The 21,183-nt window shown below is 34.8% G+C and overlaps 1 protein-coding gene across 21 annotated transcripts in view; it reads left to right on the top strand.

Annotated features, from left to right (window-relative positions):
* Positions 1 to 21,183, top strand: part of GPHN (gephyrin) — a 269,974-nt gene that overhangs the window by 199,304 nt on the left and 49,487 nt on the right. For 13 of the 21 annotated variants that reach the window (XM_077784089.2, XM_085580343.1, XM_077784088.2 and 10 more), the window contains 2 exons: positions 4,633 to 4,674; positions 18,942 to 19,004. The exons of the other annotated variants lie outside the window; for them this stretch is intronic. In XM_077784089.2, the coding sequence (XP_077640215.2) occupies positions 4,633 to 4,674; positions 18,942 to 19,004 (105 nt within the window). The remainder of the gene's footprint in view (positions 1 to 4,632; positions 4,675 to 18,941; positions 19,005 to 21,183) is intronic. 21 annotated transcript variants of the gene reach the window in all.

Below are 21,183 nucleotides of genomic sequence, written 5' to 3'. Positions count from 1 at the left end.
GACAAAGCCAGATACTTATTGTTAAATTCCTGATTTAGTACTTAAAAATAAATGTAAAGCCAGAAAAAAATATATGCCATGAAACATGGTACAAAAAAGATCCTCTACTCATAAATTATTTCACAGAATATCACATGAGGAAAGATATCAATCTAAAAGCTGTGACTGCATTAGCCATGGCAGGAGGACAACATGAGTTGTCATGAAATTGTTCTGTTCCTCTGTGCCACTTTATCTGTTATTTCATGGCCATATCCTCTATGATGGAAGTCAGTCAGTTAGTAAGGAATGTAAGTAAATAAATAAAGATTCCATATATTCTGCATGTGCCTCTAAGTTTCCTAAAACAAACAGAACACATTGTTAAAATTTGCTGCTTTGTCACTGCTCCTCTGATTCATGCAGTAATAATGGATGTTCTAGATAAGAGCATTTTAAAAGACAAAATGCAAATGACTGATCAAAGAGAAGAAATAGTGAACAGTTGGAGAAAAAAAATGAGGGATCTGTTAATAGTTCATTTTAAAAATAATTTTCATTTTTTCCATACTGTTTTTGGAAAGGGTTTTAGATGTAGGTTTTTGATACTTCTAAAATGTGGCAAGAGTATTGAATGGTATGGGAGGGGGAGCATGTAGTATCTGATGGCCAGCTCCAGAAGTGAAAACTAAATGCTATTGCACAATACCATTAAGGTGGAACCTTTATTCCAGAATTAATTGCAAAGACATTCTTTCCAGATTAAGTTCAAAGGCCATTGGAAATATGTAGGAAACACTGGAATTCTGCAGAATATCACAAATGCCATCAAAAGTTCAGAAAGTTTGCAAGAGATCTGAAATAAAATTGCACCAAAAACATGCATGAAAATTTAATTAATTAAGGATTTTTGGGGGTTGAATAGTTTTCTTTCAATATGAGCAGTAATGCATAGCCATTTACAAGGAAGTTATGGTGAGCTAAAGTTTGGTTTTGCATTTCTTCTTGCAAAGTTTGTTCATCTTCCAGTTCTTTTCATGACTTAATATTTTGACCCCTTGCAGTGACCAGTTTGACACTGAACAATTTAGAAAACTTATTGTTCTGTCACTTGGACATGGTAGCATTTCCCCCACTGAAATTAATGTAGCAGTAGCAAGTGCAATTGCTATTGATTTTATCAGGGGAAAGGAGTTGACTTTGTTGTATTTTATAATGTGTAATACCTCCCAAAACTGATACCCATTTGGAAGTGTGGAATTTCTCTAAAATTCAACACAATAATAATGCTTCAATCTGTGCTTTGAAGATTTTTTTTTTTTTTTTTTTGGGGGGGGGGGTTCTTGTTTGGTTGGTTTTGGTTTTCATGGTTTTTTTGGCAAATGTACAGGCTGCGAACTTGTAATATAAGTTTAATTTCTGCAGAAAAATATTATGGAAAGCCCATGAGAAAAAAATTACATCCAAGTACAGATCTCCCAAGTAATATGCCAAACAATTTTTTGTGGCTTTTAACCAGCAAATAAGCCAAATATTCTGATATTTTTTTCAGGCAAAATGTTCTCAGAATTCATAACAATGGCCAGATACTTTCAATAGATTATGTTAAATGGAACCAGGATTCTACTTTTTCATACAGACCTATGTGTCCCAGAGCCTATGGTCTCCTGCATGCATTTTCTCTTACTTTAAGTACCATGGCTCTCTTTGACCATGATGAAGGATTAAATTTACATGACTCTTACTCTTGTTTCTAACATTCACTTAGTAAAGATCTGAGTCAAGCCAATAAGGCCTTCAGACTGAAAACAAATTGCTCTTGCAGCATTTGAAACATTTGGTGTAAATAGCTCTTTTAAAAGAATTCTCACAATAGTGAATTTCTGTGACTGACAGTTTGACCCCTTAAATGGAGTACTTGTGAGGGAAAAGAGCCCAAATGGCAGGACATTACCTTCACCCAACGTAATAGGTAGTGGTTGTCAGGTAGTATACAAAATAATGAGAGCTTCCCCTCCTCTCAACTGGACAAACAGTCACTGAAGCTCAAAAATGACAACAAATTATAAGTAGAGTAGGTGATAGATTGCAGAAACATCAAAGGAGCTTGGAAATGTGTTGATATTTCATTTTAATAACACAGAAACAGTACACTTACAAAATCCCAAAATCAGACAGATGCTTAAAAATGGGGTCCAGTTGGCAAAAAAAGAAATTACATAGAAATGATCAGGAAATTTTAAATGTGCAGAAGATTAAACAGTCACATTTTGTGATCCTATTGAAGATAAACAGCAATCCCTGTAGGCTGTGAACAAAATCCTTTCCTCAAGAATATTAGGTCAGTTCGGAACTACAGCACTTCAGTACACCTTTGATTTCATTGTTATGAGAAAATGAAACGGTACATTGAGAGCCTAGACATGTATGAATAAGAAAACAAGAATTAAGGGAAATTGTGTATGTGTGTGTTTTTGAGCGTAAGAAGAAAAAAATATAATAATTATTATTGGTATCTTATTGAGGGGAGTGTTATCATTTGCTTCTATAGAACTGGAACTATGAAAAAGAAAATACTATATTACTTAAAGTTATGAAATTCTAATTGGAATAAGACTGAAGTTAAATTGTTCCATTATTAATGAAAATATGGATAAATAGATTACAGGATACTTTGACAAGGAAAGTGATAGCATTCTATTTAGAGTAGTTGCCTAAGAGGAGATTAAAATGCACAAATGTCTAGCAAGCCCCTTGTAAATTGGTGTGAGGAGTGGACAACATGAACCAAGTTCTTTAGATTTGTGTAGAGTATAGTTCCAAAGCTTCTGACCATTGTTGTTTCTGTGTGTCTAGTTGCTGATATGTAAAGAACCCATGCCATGATGATTCTTGCTAATCATGCATTCTTTGGATCCTCACCTGCAAAACCAAGGCTAATAATTTTTTCATGCTGTTGAAAGACAAACCATGGGAACAATGGCTGGACATTATTTATGGAAATCTTAATTACAGCCTCATCCAAAAGTCTTAGGTGAATAGCTGCACCCCTGTTCTGAGCTAAAGCACACCTTATCTTTCTTAGAAAGATTTTAAAGCTGTATTTCTAGAAACATTTTTTGCTTTGTCAGGAGTGGATCTTTCTTTTTTCTTATTTTTTCTATAATTATAAAATAGATTGTTTAAAAATAACAATTGATTTCTTAAAACTGTGGTTTTCAGTCTTGCTATTTGTCTGAAGAAATTTTCTATTTTTTTCTTAATCCTTCTGCAACTCATCTCAGTTTAAGAAAACATTTCATCAGTTGAAGAAAATTTTGAGTGTGTGTGAATATTTAAGATGATGCAAAGTGATTCAAATTTCCTTATCAATGTTATCTAGAAGAGCAAATGAAATACAGAATGCCAGAAAGGAGGAAAAATATTTTTGGAATATTAAAACTTTTCGAGGAAGAAAAGAAATAAGTTGGATATTTAATGGAGACATAAATTAGCACAGACCCATGTGACTATAGAAATTTCCTGGAAATGATATTTTATATTTCAATGAAAAAATATGAACTACACATTTGAAACTGAAAAATATTCTTGACAGATTTCTTATGAATACTATGTTCTCTGCTCAGTCCATCATATACCTAAATCAGCAAGTGGAAAAATAACCTGTGTGGAAATCCTTGCTGAATTCATCTTTATCACGGACGTGTCCAAAATGCTGTACAGTTTGTTAAGTCTAAGGAAGCTTTGCTAAGACTTCTGATAATTAATTTTTTCACCCCTAGAAAAAAATCAAGGCGTGATTTTTAGTACATTCATAAGAACAATTTTTTTCATTTTGTTTATTAAGCTGCTTTTACTCCTTCAGACAGTGAAATGTGAAATATTTTCACCCAAAGAAAGGATTTTTCCATAAATTACTGGCAAGTCCTTTTTTAATGTCTGAGTGATTAATAGTTTGGAATAATGGCTATCATGTATAAACAAAATATGTCTTAAGCAGTCAGTAAAACTGTAGGTTACCAATTAATTTGTGTTAACTTGCACTGAAAGCTCTTGACAGTGGACAGAGTCCCTCAAGAATCACACACATGACATTGCTTAGGGGCATGATCTGCAGATTTCTACTGACCTATATCTGGCCATTAGTCATTGAACTTTGCAAGTTATTCTGGATTTTGGGGCAGTGAGATTGAAGAAAAACCTCTGTCAAAATGCTGGTTCTTAGTATGTCAACACGTAAAGATATTCAGAACCTCTTATGGGTTTTCACTCATAAGATGTATCCTTTGTAGAATTAGAATAAGATAAATACTTTTAAATTAAACAGATCAGTAAAGTTTCGTCCTAGAATACCTTATTGTCCTAAAGATAGTGTTGTCAGATATCTAGTGGATCTAGAATTTATATTTGTCATCAGATTCATCATTAGTTTTAATTATTTTCAAATAGAGTACTTTTTTTTTCCCCTTTTAAGAAGCTTCCACCTTAAAAGGCATAAATTTGAAGTTTCTGAAATAGCTGGTCATTGAAACTTTATGAACCCCCTGCCACTATCTCAGTGCTGGAACCACCTATACAGAAAACCTTCTTAGACCCTTACTGTGCCACCTTTTCTTTTTTAACAATGTTTTCTTTTCCCCACTGCACAACCAGGCTCGACTCCCTTCGTGCTCATCCACCTATAGTGTTTCTGAGGTATACTTTGCACGTGTTCTCTCACACAGTCGACCTGCTCACCCATCACACTTTTTTGATTTTATTTACTTTTTTTTTTTTTTTGCATTGCACTGTGCACAAGTGGGGAAAAATCAGCTGGGGGGGCAGATTTTGCATGATCAATCTGCAACCATGTTCAGCGTGGTTTTAAAATCACTGTACCAGTCTGAGACCGCCATGATGTATAATCCAGTAACTAGGCAACTACTACATAGCATATGAGCATAAATTATATGATAACAACATCCTTAGTTATCTCTTACATTAAGTAAAAATAACAAATTTACAGATGTCAAGGCTGCAAAATGGTTGACTTGTTAATCTGACCCATTTTTGGACGGTGAAACTGGAAGGGCTCTATAAAAATGGCCATCAGGTTATGATTGCTAATTACCTGAATAGATATAGGTGGGTTATGATACCTGAAATTCATTATTAATTTCCAGTGCTCTGGCTCAAGTCATTATCTAAGTTCATGTACCATTTAAAATACTTTTGTATCATGATGGTCTTCTATAATGAGGTATAGTACCATCTTAACAAGAATTGAAAATGAAAATGCTTTCAGTTGTAATTAGAATGGGGAGGAAAAAACAAATACCTTAAAATAAATTAGAATTTACAACATCATGGTATAAAACAAAGTTTATAAAATACTGTAAAATTAATTCCATGGCCTGCTGTGTAAAAATTAGATTTCAGCATATTATTGTAATTGATAAATGGATGAGTATCAAAAATACGGACTTAAGGTTTCCTGCTATACTGAATCAGTCTTGAGCACGTATAGTTCCTTATTCTGCATTTTAAAAGAGTCGCTTAAAGGTGACAAGATCCCATAAGAAGTTAACAGTTTGCTGTGCCTCACACTGTGGGCCAGGTTCTAGACCTGATCTGAATGTTCTATTCATGTGCAATATAAAAAATGCGAACATAAAGAGCTCACCTACTCAATCACTTTGTCCCTAAGCAGAAAGACCCGTACCTTGCTGATTGTGTATTAGTTCTCAAAAGTTTCAGCTTCTCAAGTAATCATTCCTAGCACTTCCTTATCCTTAGTACTGAAAGGTTTTCATAGTTTCAGTGTATGAATGGACAAAAGATGTAATAGAACAGATTTTAAGAAGAAAGATGGTTACCAGTTTTTGTGTCATAGATCTGTAGTTTTAAAAATAATCAAGTATGTGTTCTTAAAAACACTTGATGTGTATTCTGCAGTTCATTGTGCAGTTCACTGTATTATATGAAAGCCTTACTGTTTTTATCATGATTATTATCAAACCACCAATATGGAATAAATAAGTTATATTAGACTCGCATGCATGCATAGCCACTTTTTTCTAAGCTAATACCAGAACAAGCAATTGAGTTTAGTTCTTATGGGTGCAAGACAGAAGCCATTATCACTCCATTCTTCTGAATATCAATATTAAATTAAAAAAAAAATGAGTGGATCAATAGGCATTTCATAGTTCATATCAGCAAAAATTATGATCATGCTCTTATAGGTGATGAATTAAATAAGTCACTTTGACCTGAGGTGACTTTGTGATGCTGAATTGTATCCCATTCATCTGCTTAGCCTATAAATAAGTGTTGCACCTTTAAGACTGGTTCCTAGAGTGAAGTGGGGGGAGAAGAAGAGCACGTTTTTTTCTCCTGAACAGATAGTGGAAGGGAGTGAATTTTGCCCTTTATGAGACATCCCTTTGGAAGTTCCCTTCCAAATTTGTCCCACACCAGGACACACTTTTAAGGAAATTAGAGTCTTTGCCTGCAACTTCAGTCATTTGTCCTTCACTTGATGGAGGGATCACTGTCTCCAGGAGAAATACAAACCAACATATTGCAGCTAGTAACTGGCCAGCATATATGGGTCTCCTGCTTGATCAAATTCCAAAAACTTTTTTGCTTTCTCCAAAACTATCACTGCTTTGCAATTTGTGCTCAAGAATCTGCTATCTGAAGTATCAAAGTGGCACTGCAGGACTGTGCAAGCAATTCATCCTTTACAGTCTGTCAAAAGGCAAGATCTTAATATCTGAACTACAAATGGCCTGGATGTCTGCTGAACCAGATCTTGTGATGCAGTAGCTGATCGGAATTTCATGCTCACAAAACACACAGTACAAGATCTAAAAAGCACAAGGTATAAAAAATATGGATACATTATTCTCTGGTGGCAGCCTACCACCCTGTGTGTTTTTCAGCAGAACATTCAAGCCACTGACAGATCCAAAGACAAAAACCAATTGAAACTGAAGATGTCTGTGGCAGTTGTAACTATTTGAAGATGCAGGAAGGGATTGGAGGTTCTCTGAGGTCCATAAAGGATTTGTAGTCTAGTTTTTATCTTTAAGATCCTCATTCAAAAATATAGCTTAATGTCAGGATGCATATCAAACAATGCTCAACATCATTCTCTATTATTTTGGAAAATGGGAAAGGCTGCTATGAGTAAATAACATCTTGACTTCTAAATTATAAGATAGAAAATCTCCCAAATTGAAGTATTGCTAAATCAACTCCAGAAGCCTGTCAGTAATTTTGATCATGGGAAGAAAATTAGTAATGGTGTCTCATAACCAGAGGGAAAAGAAGAACCACACTTCTGATATGATCTCAAAGAGTATTTTTGTGTCCACACATATTTCTGTGGTTCTTATTCCAAAAAAATATTTTTCTTAAAGCATCAAATTTAGATCACCTTAATTTTGTGCATCTGAGTCATCATCAGATAGGTTTGGACCTTCAGAGGATATCTGGAATAAAATGGCAAGAGAAATGGAATCAGTGCTAAGATTTCAGCTGAACCTGCCTTCTGACAAAGGTACAAAGAAAGATTAAAGAGATTACCTCATATAAATTATTTCTAAAATCTCATTTTAGGAAATGGATTAGTTTAATTGTAAAATTTCATCACAATTTTAATTGTTGAGAAAAGATCTGGGATTGGATTAACTAGCACTTGTAGAACTCAAATTGTAAAAAAGCAAAGTCAGTCTACTGTCAAGGATTTCCTGTCACATAGAAGGTTTTTGATGGAAGAAGTAAAAGATCTTCCAGCAGAAGACAAACAAGACCTGTGAATTCTGCATTGTGAAATATTTGAGGTATAATCTGCTGCCTGTTTTGTTCATAAGAAACATCCTTGTAGAGGCTATTTTGTATCTCAGAGTCCAATAATTAGAAAAAGCTTCTTTTCATCTGTTCATTTTATTGTCACCAGTAGCATGAGTGGAATTCCAAATGTGGTCAGCTGATGTGTATTTGAGAGTAAGGGGCAGAAAGAGTTTAGAATTTTCTACTTACTTTTATGTACAGAGAGGTTTGTTGAGTTGCAGGCGTTAAGTTATAGGACTATTATACACCCTCTTAGCCCCAGTCAGACCCTTAACAATTCCACTTGTCTGTAATGCTTTTGATTCAATTCAGTGAAATTGAAGTGAGTTTCTCTGAAAAGAGATTTCCTTCCATCAAGGGAAGTAAAGCTTTAATTCTCTAAAATGATGCGATGATAAAATACAAGTTTATATTCTCTTTAAATTTCACATTTTGCAATTAAATTTTTCACCCTTGATAAAAACCAGTTAGCTTAATGACTATAATTTTTTTGGATGTTAGCAGGACTACTTAAATTGTTTGTCTAAGAATTAAATTATTAATTAGGACTTATAATGACTTAACAGATGTGCAGTATGGTATGTGTAGTATAGATATGTAATTTAGTTATTATTCAGTTGTCACAAAACATAGTTTATTTTTAAATAGTTTAGTTCACTTAAGATAGTAAATCAAATCAGCTTCACTTAAATTTTCAGAACTACTCTGACATCAGCTTATATCTCAAAAATATCATTCACAATGTAAATTGGACAGATTATTCAATGAAGGGCCATAGTCTCCTAATTTATAAAATTACATTTAGGTAGTGTTATGCAGTGGCACCATTTTTTATTCTCATTTGTATCTCAAACTTTCTATTAGCAGCATCAGTTTCTCTCTCCCTCTCTCTCCCTGTCCTCTGGCTTTTGCATGTGCTGTGTTTGGCTAAAAGCGTAATGAAGGAAACCTGTTGATCTGCTTGTTGGAAGGATAGTGGCAACAAAATGTTTATTGCAGTGCTACTCCCTGCTTTCCAAAAAATAAACTTTTTCAAAGAGGAAGACACTCATGTCCATAGCTTGTCATGTGTTTTATTTAGCCTCACTGAGTGGTTAGAACATGATGTCTTTTGTTGTGAAAGATCTGCAAAATACTGCATTAGTTCTCTCTCCCACAAAGAATATTTTTTCTGTAAAGATAGGTTTGGAAAATGTATTGGCTGCATATTGATTGATGGGATTTAACTGTGTACTTAGCATTGTTAATAACACAGCAGAGACCTGTATTATCTTATTGAGTCACCAGTACAGGGAATTAAGGAGCAATATTCAGAGAATAGGAAACACTATTTCCTGCCATAGGTAGTTGACTTCAGAAGACCATTCAGATTTTAAAGTCCTGTAGGTTAAAGTATTTTATATAGCGTACATTACAAAATGTAAACAACTCAATCTTGTTTTCAGAATTTAAGTCAGGTAAGAGGCTGGTTCTCCTTCTGCTTAAACTAGTTTGACTAGAAGGCAGTGCTGAATGACCAGGAACTGCAGCTCTGGCTTTTAGATGTTTACCACCAGCACAGAACCTGAATTCAGTTTCAGGTACAGGATGCTAAGTTCCCTGTTGATATCTGTTGCAAATCTGCTCTACATAGTCCAGATTGAGTAAATGTAAGCAGGGCCCCTGTTCTTTTCTCTGATTTCATGTAGAAGTCCAGCAGATAGAGAACTTGGTTCATTACATCTGACATACAAAAATACACTGAGCCATTGAACAGAAATTTCTGCATTAAATTCAGATTCCCTATCTTGTTGCCTTATGAATGCCATATACTTTGCAGAGATGCTCTTTCAAATTTTAAATAATGTTTTTCCAAGAAATAAATGAACACAACAGAGCCAATAACAATCCAATAATCATTTGGGGGTTGTCCAACTATGTTGGCACGATCTCCTTCTGGTTTTCTGTGGTTTTGATTTTTTTGCAGTTGCAAATAGAACAATGAGTTTTTAAGTAAAATTAGAATTTATAGGCATTTCTCTTTTGAACATGAGCAAGAAATCAGAGCTTTCTATTTGCATTTTGATTTGCTAGTAGTACCACCTTATTTTATGGTTTAAAAAAATTAATTAAAATTCTTACTTTTAGAGAAGCATGGTTTCCTCAGTGCATTAAAATGCAAAAACTTAGATAAAAACAGTGATCTTCCTTATTCATAGAAAATAGTTTTGCTAGTGCTATCTTCATTCATGATATTAGGATTAGTTTAGGTTTAAGATTACAAACATCTTCTATAGTATTCTCATTGTAGTATAAGAAAAGAGTATGGCAAAATTTCAAAGTTACATCAGGAAGGAGAGCATGTTATTGCAATAATCTGATCAAAGTATACATTAATAATTTTGATTAATGGCATCAGATTTTTTTCATTCTTTAGCAGATGTTGCTATATTTGTACTTTAAGTACTATTTATCTTTACTCAACCATTGCTGAATCTCAAATCAGATCCATTATTCGTTCATACATTCAAAAGACAAGGAAAATGTTACTGAAGCCTACACCTTCTCTGTGCATGGTACTTAGCTTTTGACTTCTGCCAAATAAAGTTATCCCTTCATATTAACATTTTGCACTTTCATTCAGTACTAATAAGTTCAGTTCAAGCACTAAGTTAATTTACAAAGAAAACTATTTAACATTTGGGAGAGTGATAAAAGATAGGATTTTGAATGACATCTCATTTAATGTAGCAGATTTTGGCTTAAACCTTATCTATGCAACCTACTTTTTGTTGATTTTTGTTATGCTTTCCAGATCTACATTTATAAGAAAAAGGGCAAATAAATAATTTCTATCCTTCCCCATCTGGAATTTAAAAATTTTGTTTCAAGACAAATCTTCATGTTTCAATTTTTAATTATTATTCCCCCTTGCTTCTTGTACCACAAACCAGGAAGACATTTCACCTTGCCTTATAGTAGAGATGTGCAATCCTTTTTGAAACAAATTAGATTGAGCCAAAGAGCTATCAATGTCGTTTCCATTTCGTTTGATTACAGCATAGGCTCCTTTGCATTTTCCAAAGTTAGTCTTAACATTATTTCACTGTAAATACATTGATTTAGTCAAAGGGGTTTTTTTTCTGTTTTCTTGTTCTGTACCATACCTTTGATTGTATGGCAATAAAATTGGCTTGAATAGATATAACTGTGAAGGTTTTGTTCTAGACAACAACTGTTTTCTTTTTATTGTGCTGCTCACCAGCACACAGTGTTTAGAATTTATTTGCTTACTACTTAAATCAACTTGTTTGAGAAGCCAGACATTATTTTGCATTTTGTTTCACTAGTAATAACACTTAGTGCAACTCTTCTTTAGCTCCAGCTCCCAAATCAATCTAACTCTGAAGAGTCAGCTTTAGTAATAAAATCTATTAAAAAAAAAGTACTCTAAAGTCTGAAATAGCAATGAATTAAAGTAGAGGAAAGCTTCTAGTGCTGTTAAAGCTTTTGGAGAAATCACTGATGTAAAATGACATGCATGTGATTTAATTTACATGTATTTCTAGTGGGCAGTCTGTTTGAATACATAGAAATCAAGTTAGATAGTCACAGCAGTGTCAGTATCAGTAATGCACAGCTCAAATGTCAGTGGGTTCCTGTGAGTGCTCCATAAGTTATCTTCCTGGTTTCCCCATTTTTCAAATGCCAGTTTTAATATGGGAACAACTTTTTTTGCTAAGCATTCTTGCCATAAAGTTTGGGGGTTTTGAGAACTGGAGGACGGAATGAATGTCCTTATTCACGATATTTTCTATTTCCCTTTCTCATCTTTGAGTTTCCAAAATTCAGTGCTGCCACAAGCCCAGCCCAATTAGTATTGTGTTCTCAGGTGCATATCTGCTGTGGAGAGCCTGGTGATTGCTGTTGTGCTGGACCTTGTAATCCAGACTGCCAAATTCAAGACAACACTAAAGGAATCATATCCTGTTGAGCCTTTGAGGCTCAGAGCAAAATCTGAAATGCAAATCCCCTTTTTTCATTTGCATTTCTGGTTACTTTCAAAAATAATTTCTTTGGGTTTAACAATAGTTTTTAGTGCAGCATTTGTTCAAACGTTTTCAGTTCCAGCCTCTCCTTTCTGTAGCTTATGAACACTCTGAAATCTTCATGTTATTCATCCATGACCATTCTGATTTCATTTTAAGGATTCTCCTCAGAGGAATATAGTCTGAGTTTCTGTCTCAGCTCAAAGACAGAAATCTAGCTCTTCATACAATAAGTTCAGTATCTGATATTTACTACTCAGATGGATTAATGAAATTAATAATTATTTTTCTTACCATTGTTGCTCCCTAGTTTGAATCTTAAACTTTAAAGATCTTTATTTGTTTTTATACTTTAAAGTGTACAAGTCTGAGGTTTTGACTGAATATTGTATACATGAGAGACTATAATATACACCAAATATAAGATTATTGTTACCCTATATTTACTAGTTTTGGCTCTTGTATTTGAAGCCCTTCACATTTAATCTTCCTAGCTTAAATAAAAATATTAAGATCAACTAAAATCAACTTCTTTGAAGTTATGCTAGTACAGAAGTTATGCTCATACTACATGGGGAAATGTGTTTTGTTCCTGCTCATATAGTTAAAAAAGTATTCCAACCATTCACTTTAGAAAGATAATAGCTATAAAAATCTCCAACCAAAATTTCTGGTAACACCAACAAGAAAAAGGTGAAATTTAATTTAAAGATACTTTAAAAAATATAAGAAATTAGATAGTGGCTTTTGCTACCTCTTTGGGCCTGGAGGTTCACTGCTCATTTGATTGGTGGCTTTTGAAGCCACAAAGTCACAGAGCAGAGTTTATAAGTTTTGATGGCTTTTTTCCTGTTTACCTGTGTTCATGTTCCTTTAACATAGAAATACATTGAGTGTTTCCTGTGTGGTCAGCTTCCAGGAAGATCAGATTGTAAGCATGAAATAGGTATTGTAAGCTTCCTTAGCTTAGAAGTTAGAGTCAGACTCATTCAAACTTCAATGGAGAGATGTTTTTGGCTCCACAGACCTTGGATCAAAGGGATGGAGGCTGTAGGCCTAGGAGCAGATAGGCACAGAAGCAGTAATGTTGAAAATTCCAAACATGCTTCTGCCAACTCCTCACCAACATTTATTCAGATATTGACAATAACTAGATATTAAGAAAACTGAATTGTGTTTCCCAGCAGTAGCAGGTGTGGTGAATGGAGACTCCATCTCTGCTGCTTTTGGAGCAAGAATCAGTTCTGTAGCAGAAGGCCTGAAAGGGTGCCAAGGCAGCCTCTGTCATACTTCCTGTCTCCACATTAGTGCTGACTTAATTTTTATTGCTGTAAAAACTTCTTGTACTTCTTGTACTCATTTTCTATTTGTCCTTTTTGAGACACATATTGTGTGTTTTTCACATCATGCCACACTGGCAGTGTGCACTCCCAGCCCAGAAAGCCAATTGTATCCTGGGCTGCATCCAGGGAAGTGTGGGCAGCAGTGTAATGAAGGGGATTCTGCATCTCTGCTCTGGTGAGATCCCAGGTGCTCTGAGATCCCAACACAGGAAGGACATGGACCTGTTGGAGTGAGTCCAGAGGAGGGCCAGGAGATGGTTCCATGGCTGGAGCATCTGTCCTGTGAAGACAGGCTAAAAGAGTTGGTGCTGTTCAGCCTGGAGAGCAGAAAGCTCCAGAAAGACCTTTGCAGCCTTCCAGTACCTGAAGGGGACCACAAGAGAGCTGAAAAGAGTATTTTTTACAAAGGCATGTAGTGATGCACCAAGGGAAAATGGCTTTGAGGGCAGGTTCACATTAGATGTTAAGGGTGGTGAGGCACTGGAACATGTTGTCCAAGAAGCTGTGGTTGCCCCATCCCTGGAAGCGTACAAAGTAGGACAGGGCTCTGGGCAACCTGGTCTGCTGGAAGGCGTCCCTACCTTTGGCAGGGGGTTGGAACTGGATTACCTTTAAGGTCCTTTCCAATGCAAATCATTCTGTGATTCTGTACTGGGCATTCCAAATGCACTTGAAATAAATGGCAACTGAGGATCTAATCTCTGCAATTCGACTGTTGGCATGTTAGGTTAAATGTACTCTAGATGCCTCTGGGTCTCAGTTCTTCATTTCTAAAATCAACTAATCCCTCTGCTTCACCAAGATTTTTTAAAAATAAATTCCTTTGTATTACAAGGTTTTGTTTAGTAGAACTGAGCCAAACAGAGAAATTGATAAAGAATTGAATAATTGCCCATTTAGCAGACAGTTTGAATAACGTTTAGTAAGTAAAACATGAAACTAAGCTTTGAGTAGGGAGATTAAAATGAAGTAGCCTTATCTTGTCTTATGCAGAAGCCTTGCTGAAATAATTATGATGAAATTACAATGCCTTCTTGTCAAAGAAAAATGAGTTGCCCACATAACACTGATCTGTCCTAAAAGTCATTTCACTTAAACTTGCCAATTTTACTTGACTACATTTGAATAAAGAATTTATTTTGAAATTTAATTTTGAGGTTCATGCTATTCAATAATTTCCATTTTTTTCCAGTAATGTTGATATTTCACTATTTAATGCTGCTTTGAAATTGGCTGCTGCTGGGTAAAGAAATAAAAATGTGAAAATAATTGAAATTTCATTGAAAAGCAAAATACTTGTAATAGAAATGAAACTTTTTAAAATGTCAACCATACTAGTCAAGAGTAATTTATGGTGTGCTTGAAGACATGAATTTCTATACATCATTCATGAAATCAGCTGAAAATTTGGTTAATCTGGGACAGAGAGTCAGACAGGATACAAATCAGATATCTAATGCATACTCATAAGGCTAAATGGTTTTTCAGTCAAATTGCCATTTCTGTGGCAAACAACAAGGACAACAGGATTTTTTTTTGCTCTTGTACCTCTCAGGAAATACATCTTATTCTCCTTGCCTTTGTTTACACTATCTGCTTCTCAAACTGGAGACTGTTTCCAGGGCATTTGGAGAATGTTCAAGATTTTCAATCAAACAAAAAAGATTTTGTTCAGTTAGTAACACAAGTAGTAGAACGTTTCATTTTTTTAAGTGCAGTGTTTCCAGAGATTTTTTTGTGTCTTACAAATTCCACTTGAATTTTGATAGCACAGGTGGAGTTTGTGTACAAATTTGGCAATAATGTTTATGACTTGGATTAATATAATCTTTAGTTTATACAAGATACCTGATCTCTTTGTATTTGGGTATTATAATTAATGCAGATTTTCTGAACAAAAAGCAGTATGATCTTGAATAAGCTCTGAACCACCCCTAAAATATCACTGAAACATGCCGTCTTTCCAGTGTTACTCATACAGCTTATCTGTATGCTGTCCGCCCTCCTAAGAACAGAAAATGCAGCTTTTTTTCTTTTTTCCATACTAAGGTAAACATTTCATTAAAACTACTCTGAAGAGAAGAAATCCTTCTTTGCTTCTTTTAATTCTCAACTATGAAGCCTATACTGCCAGTTTGTAGCAGCCAGTTGGCTTTCCTGTTAGCTTACTGTGATTTGCTATTTTGTCTCCGTTTTTTCCTGTATATATGACAGTTCTTCCTGTCTGTTCATTGTGAGGTGTTCAGCTTGCAGTTTTAGTTGGTGTGTTAAGATTTCTTTTAATCCTCTTTTAGGATAAATAAATGTGTTGATTTTACCTCTCCAGGACAATGCCAATTTCTGTTGAGAGATAACTAATCTAAAAAATGCTTTTTAATTCAATATTGTTTGAAATATTGGATAATGCCTCTTTTTTTAATACTGCTCCTGTCAAAGGAACTACTTCAGCCCTTATGTTTCAACACTGTATTTATCAATCCTCTTCCATAGTCCTGTTTGAATAGTAGTTAGGATAAACCCTAATCTGACCATATAATTCCATATGTGTGTTCATAGTCTACTGGGAAACAATTATCAAAATTCAATAAATCTGTATGTGAAGTGTGGGTGATTACAAAAAAACTCAGAAAATAGAGCTCAGTAATGTATGGATGAAGACAGTGACATATTCAAGATTTAAAATTGACTTTTGTTCAGTGTCCAGCCCAGATTTTTAACACTTAATAAGTTGTAAAAATCGGCTCCTAAAATTATTTTGGCTTCAAATAATTTTCTGTTTATTTCTTCACACTGACTCCAAATGAGTGATCTCTTGTGTGGAATACCACTTTATTTAGTATTCATATTTAAATTTTGGTGACATTAATCCCACCATCAGTAGTGCTTGTTTTAAAAATTGTGTTAATGAGTAATGTCTGCTGCTATCAAATTCCTTTGTGCTCACTTTTCTTTCCATTTCAGAAGTGGTCTCAGTATAATAGGAAAAAATATTCTGCTGTTTTGAACTGATTTTAGTCCTAATTCAGATGGCCATAAAGCATTCTCTTAAGACCTTGTGTGTTCAGTTCAGTGTAAATGTGTTTGAATAAGAATTGATTCCTGAAATTGGAAGATAGCATGTTGTAATAGGATTTTGTAATCCTCACATATTTATTGAATGTTTTGTGAAGTTCACAATTCCAAATGCACTTTTTTTTTGGAACTAGATGATCTTTAAGGTCCCTTCTGACCCTAGCCATTCTTGTGAATTTTTTTTAACTTTGCTTTTATATTCTATATTAATTCAATCAAAGCTATTCTCTCTGTTCTTCAGGATACATTCAGCACAGTTTTTTTAGTGAAATCAACAATGTATTTCATTGCATTTTTATTTGCTCCTAGTTTAACCTTGTGGATATTGCTTAGAATAACATGCCAAAATCAGTTTTATAAGTATTATCAGAGCAGCTTCAGACATGGATATTCATGGTTTAGTTTTCTCTTATCTGTTTATTTAGAGACAGTGAATAATGTATGTTGCACTCTTAAAGGATAGAAGGTAGTTTAGGCAGACGACACTGTGCAAACCCCTACAGTTATAAATCAGATCACATGTGATTTGAAATCTGGTTAAAGCAGGCAAATATTTCAGAGACCATTCAAATGGCACGTGCACAGTGTATATTGCACAGAACTCGGGCCATGAATTACTAATAAATCACATGCAGAACAAAAGCAGCAGCAGCAGCACACTGTCCCACATCACAGCAGGTATGTTGTCTTCATAAAGCTGCTGAAGTTTTGAGGAAAGGCTGCATGAGTTATGCACTTTGTCACCAGCAGTAAGTGCAGTAGGTGCCTCATGAGGAGGTCTGCCTGGTGTTTGGGAGAGTGAGAATGCAGTTCTGAAATTGTAAACAGCTGCTGTGCTTTGCTTACCCAGCTTCCTTCATTACAGCTTGGCGAACTCATCCCCGCTGCTGTACCTTAGTCCTCTGTGTCTGCCTGTTTGGGTTTCTGCTGGTGGTTCCACATTCTGCATGCTTTCCTCAGAGTGGAGCAATGTGCTTTCCCATAAGTGCTAAAGGTTATGGGGCAGCCTCCTGCAGGCTCTGTGTTCCTGAGAAATGGGCTCTTTCTGTTGGTGGTAACTCATATTTTGATGTCATTGTTCTGAATTGTTCTTCATGTTGTAGTATTGAGTTAAAATGTACTCCTGTAAGAGTTAGCTTTTCATATTGGGCTGGAAACTCTTCACCTTTGTCTAGCAATTTGTTTTATTATAACCAATGGCTTTTAATTGTACCTCCCATAATGAAGAGCTGACTTAATACTCTGTGCTAATCTTGTTATGACTTTAAAAAGGTAAGTAATTTCTCTAACAATTCCTAACAGTCATGGTAGAGTGTTGAAGGGTTTCTCAGTTTTCTTTTTTCATTATTTTTTCACATTAATTTTTCACTCGTAGCATGAACTTTTCTTTGTGTCTTTTTCTATTTTTCTTGAAAAAAAAATTAGACTGACTTTTATTTGCAGCAAAACATATTATGTAAGTTTAAATGAATCCAGTTTAGTACAGCCACTGATTTTGTTTTTCAGACCAATCATGACCAATAGATAGAAGCTGTCAGCAGGACTCTTTATTTTTACCATTCCCTTTATTTATTTTTGGGTACTGTATTTTACATTCTATTTATTACTTCAGCTTATGAGAGAAAGCTTACTCTGCATTCCAGCATGATGAAGTTACATTTTCAAGAACATAATTTCCAGTTTGTTTAAAATACAGAGTAATGTGAACTGAATGCTTTGGGTTTGGTTACATTCTGTCTGAACTGTGCAGGGGAATGGTACTGGCTGGTAGCCCAATGTGTTTTCTGCCAAAATAGATTGTGAGCCAAGAGGCTGTAGAATGGACAAACAATAAGTCTATACTTTCCCTGTGAAAGAAAAGACAGCCATAGGTTGTTATTTCTGTAACTACCTGTGAATGAGAAGAATTACAGTAAATTCTCCTAATAATAATTCTCCCTAGTCAGTCTTGGTACTATATGCAATGTAGCATGGATTCCTCAGTTAACAGTAGCTGTGAAAATAATACAGATTTTTTTGTAAATGACATAAATAACAAAGTAGTAAAACATACAAATAATGAATATTTTAAAAGGCACTTAAAGCACATGACTCAGTTTATAAAAAGCTCCATTGTTGCCAAAATTGTATGTGTTAGGGAACTGGTGGGTTTTATTAAAAATCATTTTACTGTAGGTTTGATTAAAAATAACATTTAGGATAAGAATGTGCAATTCATATTAAACAGAAGTATTATGTAATAATTAATTTTGATGTCAGTTATGTTAAAACTTGGTTTGTATTCTGCAGCTGTGAGCATAGGTTGGGAAACGATCAAGTGTAGCTAATCAAGCCTTTTATTTTATTATCATGGATTCGTCTTCCACAGCTGCTTTTAAAATTTGTGGGAAGCAAATTATTTCTCATACTGCATATGTTGCCCATCAGGTGAGTGATAACATGGAAACTTTAGGCTGGGTATAAGAAATCAAAAAGTAAATATGAAGTCCTCTGTGTGCACAGAATTAAAAAAATGACCTGTGAGAGGCTGTATGTTAAGCCAGCTGTCTTTTGTTACCATTGTCATTTGGACATTTTAAGAGCAAAACTTTGTCAGCACGTTTTTTATATTAGAAGATTTGATCTGCAAATCTCAGCTGCTCTGTTCATTATAAATCTCTTGTTTTTGTCCATACACTAGCTCCACTATAGGTTGGAAGGGCTTAAAGATGAACTGAGGAGGAATAGAGGCTACAACTCGAGAGTAACTATTCTGCTCAAAGGAGCTGTTTTCCATTCGCAAACATTGCTTTGCGCTATGGGTTTGGGCTCCTTCTGTTCCTCCACTTTGTTGAAAGACTCTCTCTTGACTTCCATTTTACTTCTTTAGCACTGTCTTTGTCTGCTAACATTTTTCCTCCTTCTCTAGTAGCTTTTATCTGTGTCCTTTGGATCACATATTTTACTTAGTTTGTTTCAGTAGATTGTTTCAAATGTTTGTGTTCTGTATTTTTGGTTTTTTGCTTTTTTCTTTAGGACTATGTTATCTCACTGAATTTCATTCCACAGTTGCTGAATCGCTTGGTTATTTTGCAGCAGGTCCATTCCTCATTTTCTCTTTTCATGTTTTTCAGTGAGAAATAAGAGAGCCTCTTCCATTTTAAACACTAGTCTTACAACATAGGCCCATGTCTCTTTTTGCATACACCATCTTCTGCCTTGCCACATCCATCCTGCTTCTCTCTCCCTCTCAAACTGTGCTTCTCTTTCTTTTGTGTTTTCTTTCCTGCCATTATACCACATTTTTGGTCCAGAATTGTCCTTTGGTAAATTATAGGTAAATATTTACTTCTTCCAAAGAGAGTTCATTTTATGCCTTTGAAATCTGGTAAAACAACTCTGGGCCAAATTTGGGCATCATTAATATTTTGTTTACAGTTTTCTTGTATAGTATTTTTGGTGGGAAGTGGGGAGGGCGTGGGTTTTTTCTGTTTGTTTTTGTTAAACAAGAGTTTTTTTCAGGGAAGGACTCCATAACCCACTCTAAGTTGCAACATTACTTTCCATAAGTTATTCCATTACAATAAGTAGATTGTGTTGCGCTGTAGAATCCAATTTTTTTATGTGACTATCTATTTGGGGCAAGCTGCTGTGGAACAGAAGAAAGAGGTTTAGAAGCTGGGGCACCATTTCTTTCAGCCTTAAATGGTTCTTCCTTTCTGAAGACGGCTTTTGAGGGCTTGGGGGTTTATCATTCTTCATCAATTGTTAGATAATACATATTCACTTTCTAGGCAATTTTTCTGTGACTGCAAGTCCAGAGTGAGGTCTGAAAGATAATCTGAATTCAATCCTTTGCTTTTGCAGAAAAGACAGATGTTCTGCTGGGAAATTACACTCTCAGCATCACCTGTGCTATTCCACTTCTTTCACAACATGTGCAGACTTTTATTAATATTCTCATTGAAATTTAAAAGACCTTTGTCAATAAAGTAAAAAAGAGAAGGATTCAGTTCTTACTGTCTCAGAGGTTTGTCTTCCTGTGAAGTTTACTTTAGCTGGGGTTTTTGTCCACACAAAATGCTTTCTATTCAAGTGCTGCCAGTTCAGTCCCCTGGCCTGACAGTAGTCCAGCTGAAAACTTGCAACTTCAGGGTTATTACACATGGTGCTATCTTTCCAAACCTGAGAAGAATTAAAGATTTAAACTGTGTTGTGTCTACAGGGCTGATAGTCTTTAAAAAAGAAAACACACAAACAACAATTATTTTTTTAAATCTGCATAGTAAACAGAATTGTAAATATCCAGTGTTATTAGAATATTAGACTAATGTGAATTGTCCAATTTCCCTGTAGTCAGACTAATCTGTCTGGAATAGCACAATGTCCTAAGCATCAAGGAAGAGGGGTTGTTGAGAAACCATGTCATTCTCACACAGTTACTTTTTAAAGTAGAATTCCACTACAAAATTCATAGTGAACATAGCATTTCTTTCAACCAAATAGGAACAGTAGAGTAAATTTATCACCTCCATCCAGGAGCCATTTAGACAGTTGTGTGTTCCTTATACAATTATGAAGAATTCTTATTAAATATCTTCAGAATCAACATAATTGAAACTAAATATTTAAACTCTCAATACCTGAAAATACCAGCAATAGAATTTTAAATCAGGTCATATACTTTTGTCAGTATTCTGTCTAATCATCAAACAGGACCTAGATTCAGAACTCCTGTAATTACAGCTGTATAAGAAAATGTGGATTTTCTGTTGAAAACTGATTCTTAACACATAATTTTAAGAACTGTTCTTTGATTTTACTCATTTACTGTCCTTAGGCCATCTTGTTTCTTATGGGAGGGGTGTGGAATCAAATTGCCTGTATCAGATTCTGACCATCTGCTTAAATATACTTATCTCATGCAAAATATATAAGAATGT

This window comes from Lonchura striata, chromosome 5 (genome assembly GCF_050655825.1).
Source record: "Lonchura striata isolate lonStrDom1 chromosome 5, ASM5065582v1, whole genome shotgun sequence".
NCBI lineage: Eukaryota > Metazoa > Chordata > Aves > Passeriformes > Estrildidae > Lonchura > Lonchura striata.
Note: the sequence above shows the minus strand (reverse complement) of the source record. Positions and strands in the feature narration are given on the sequence as shown.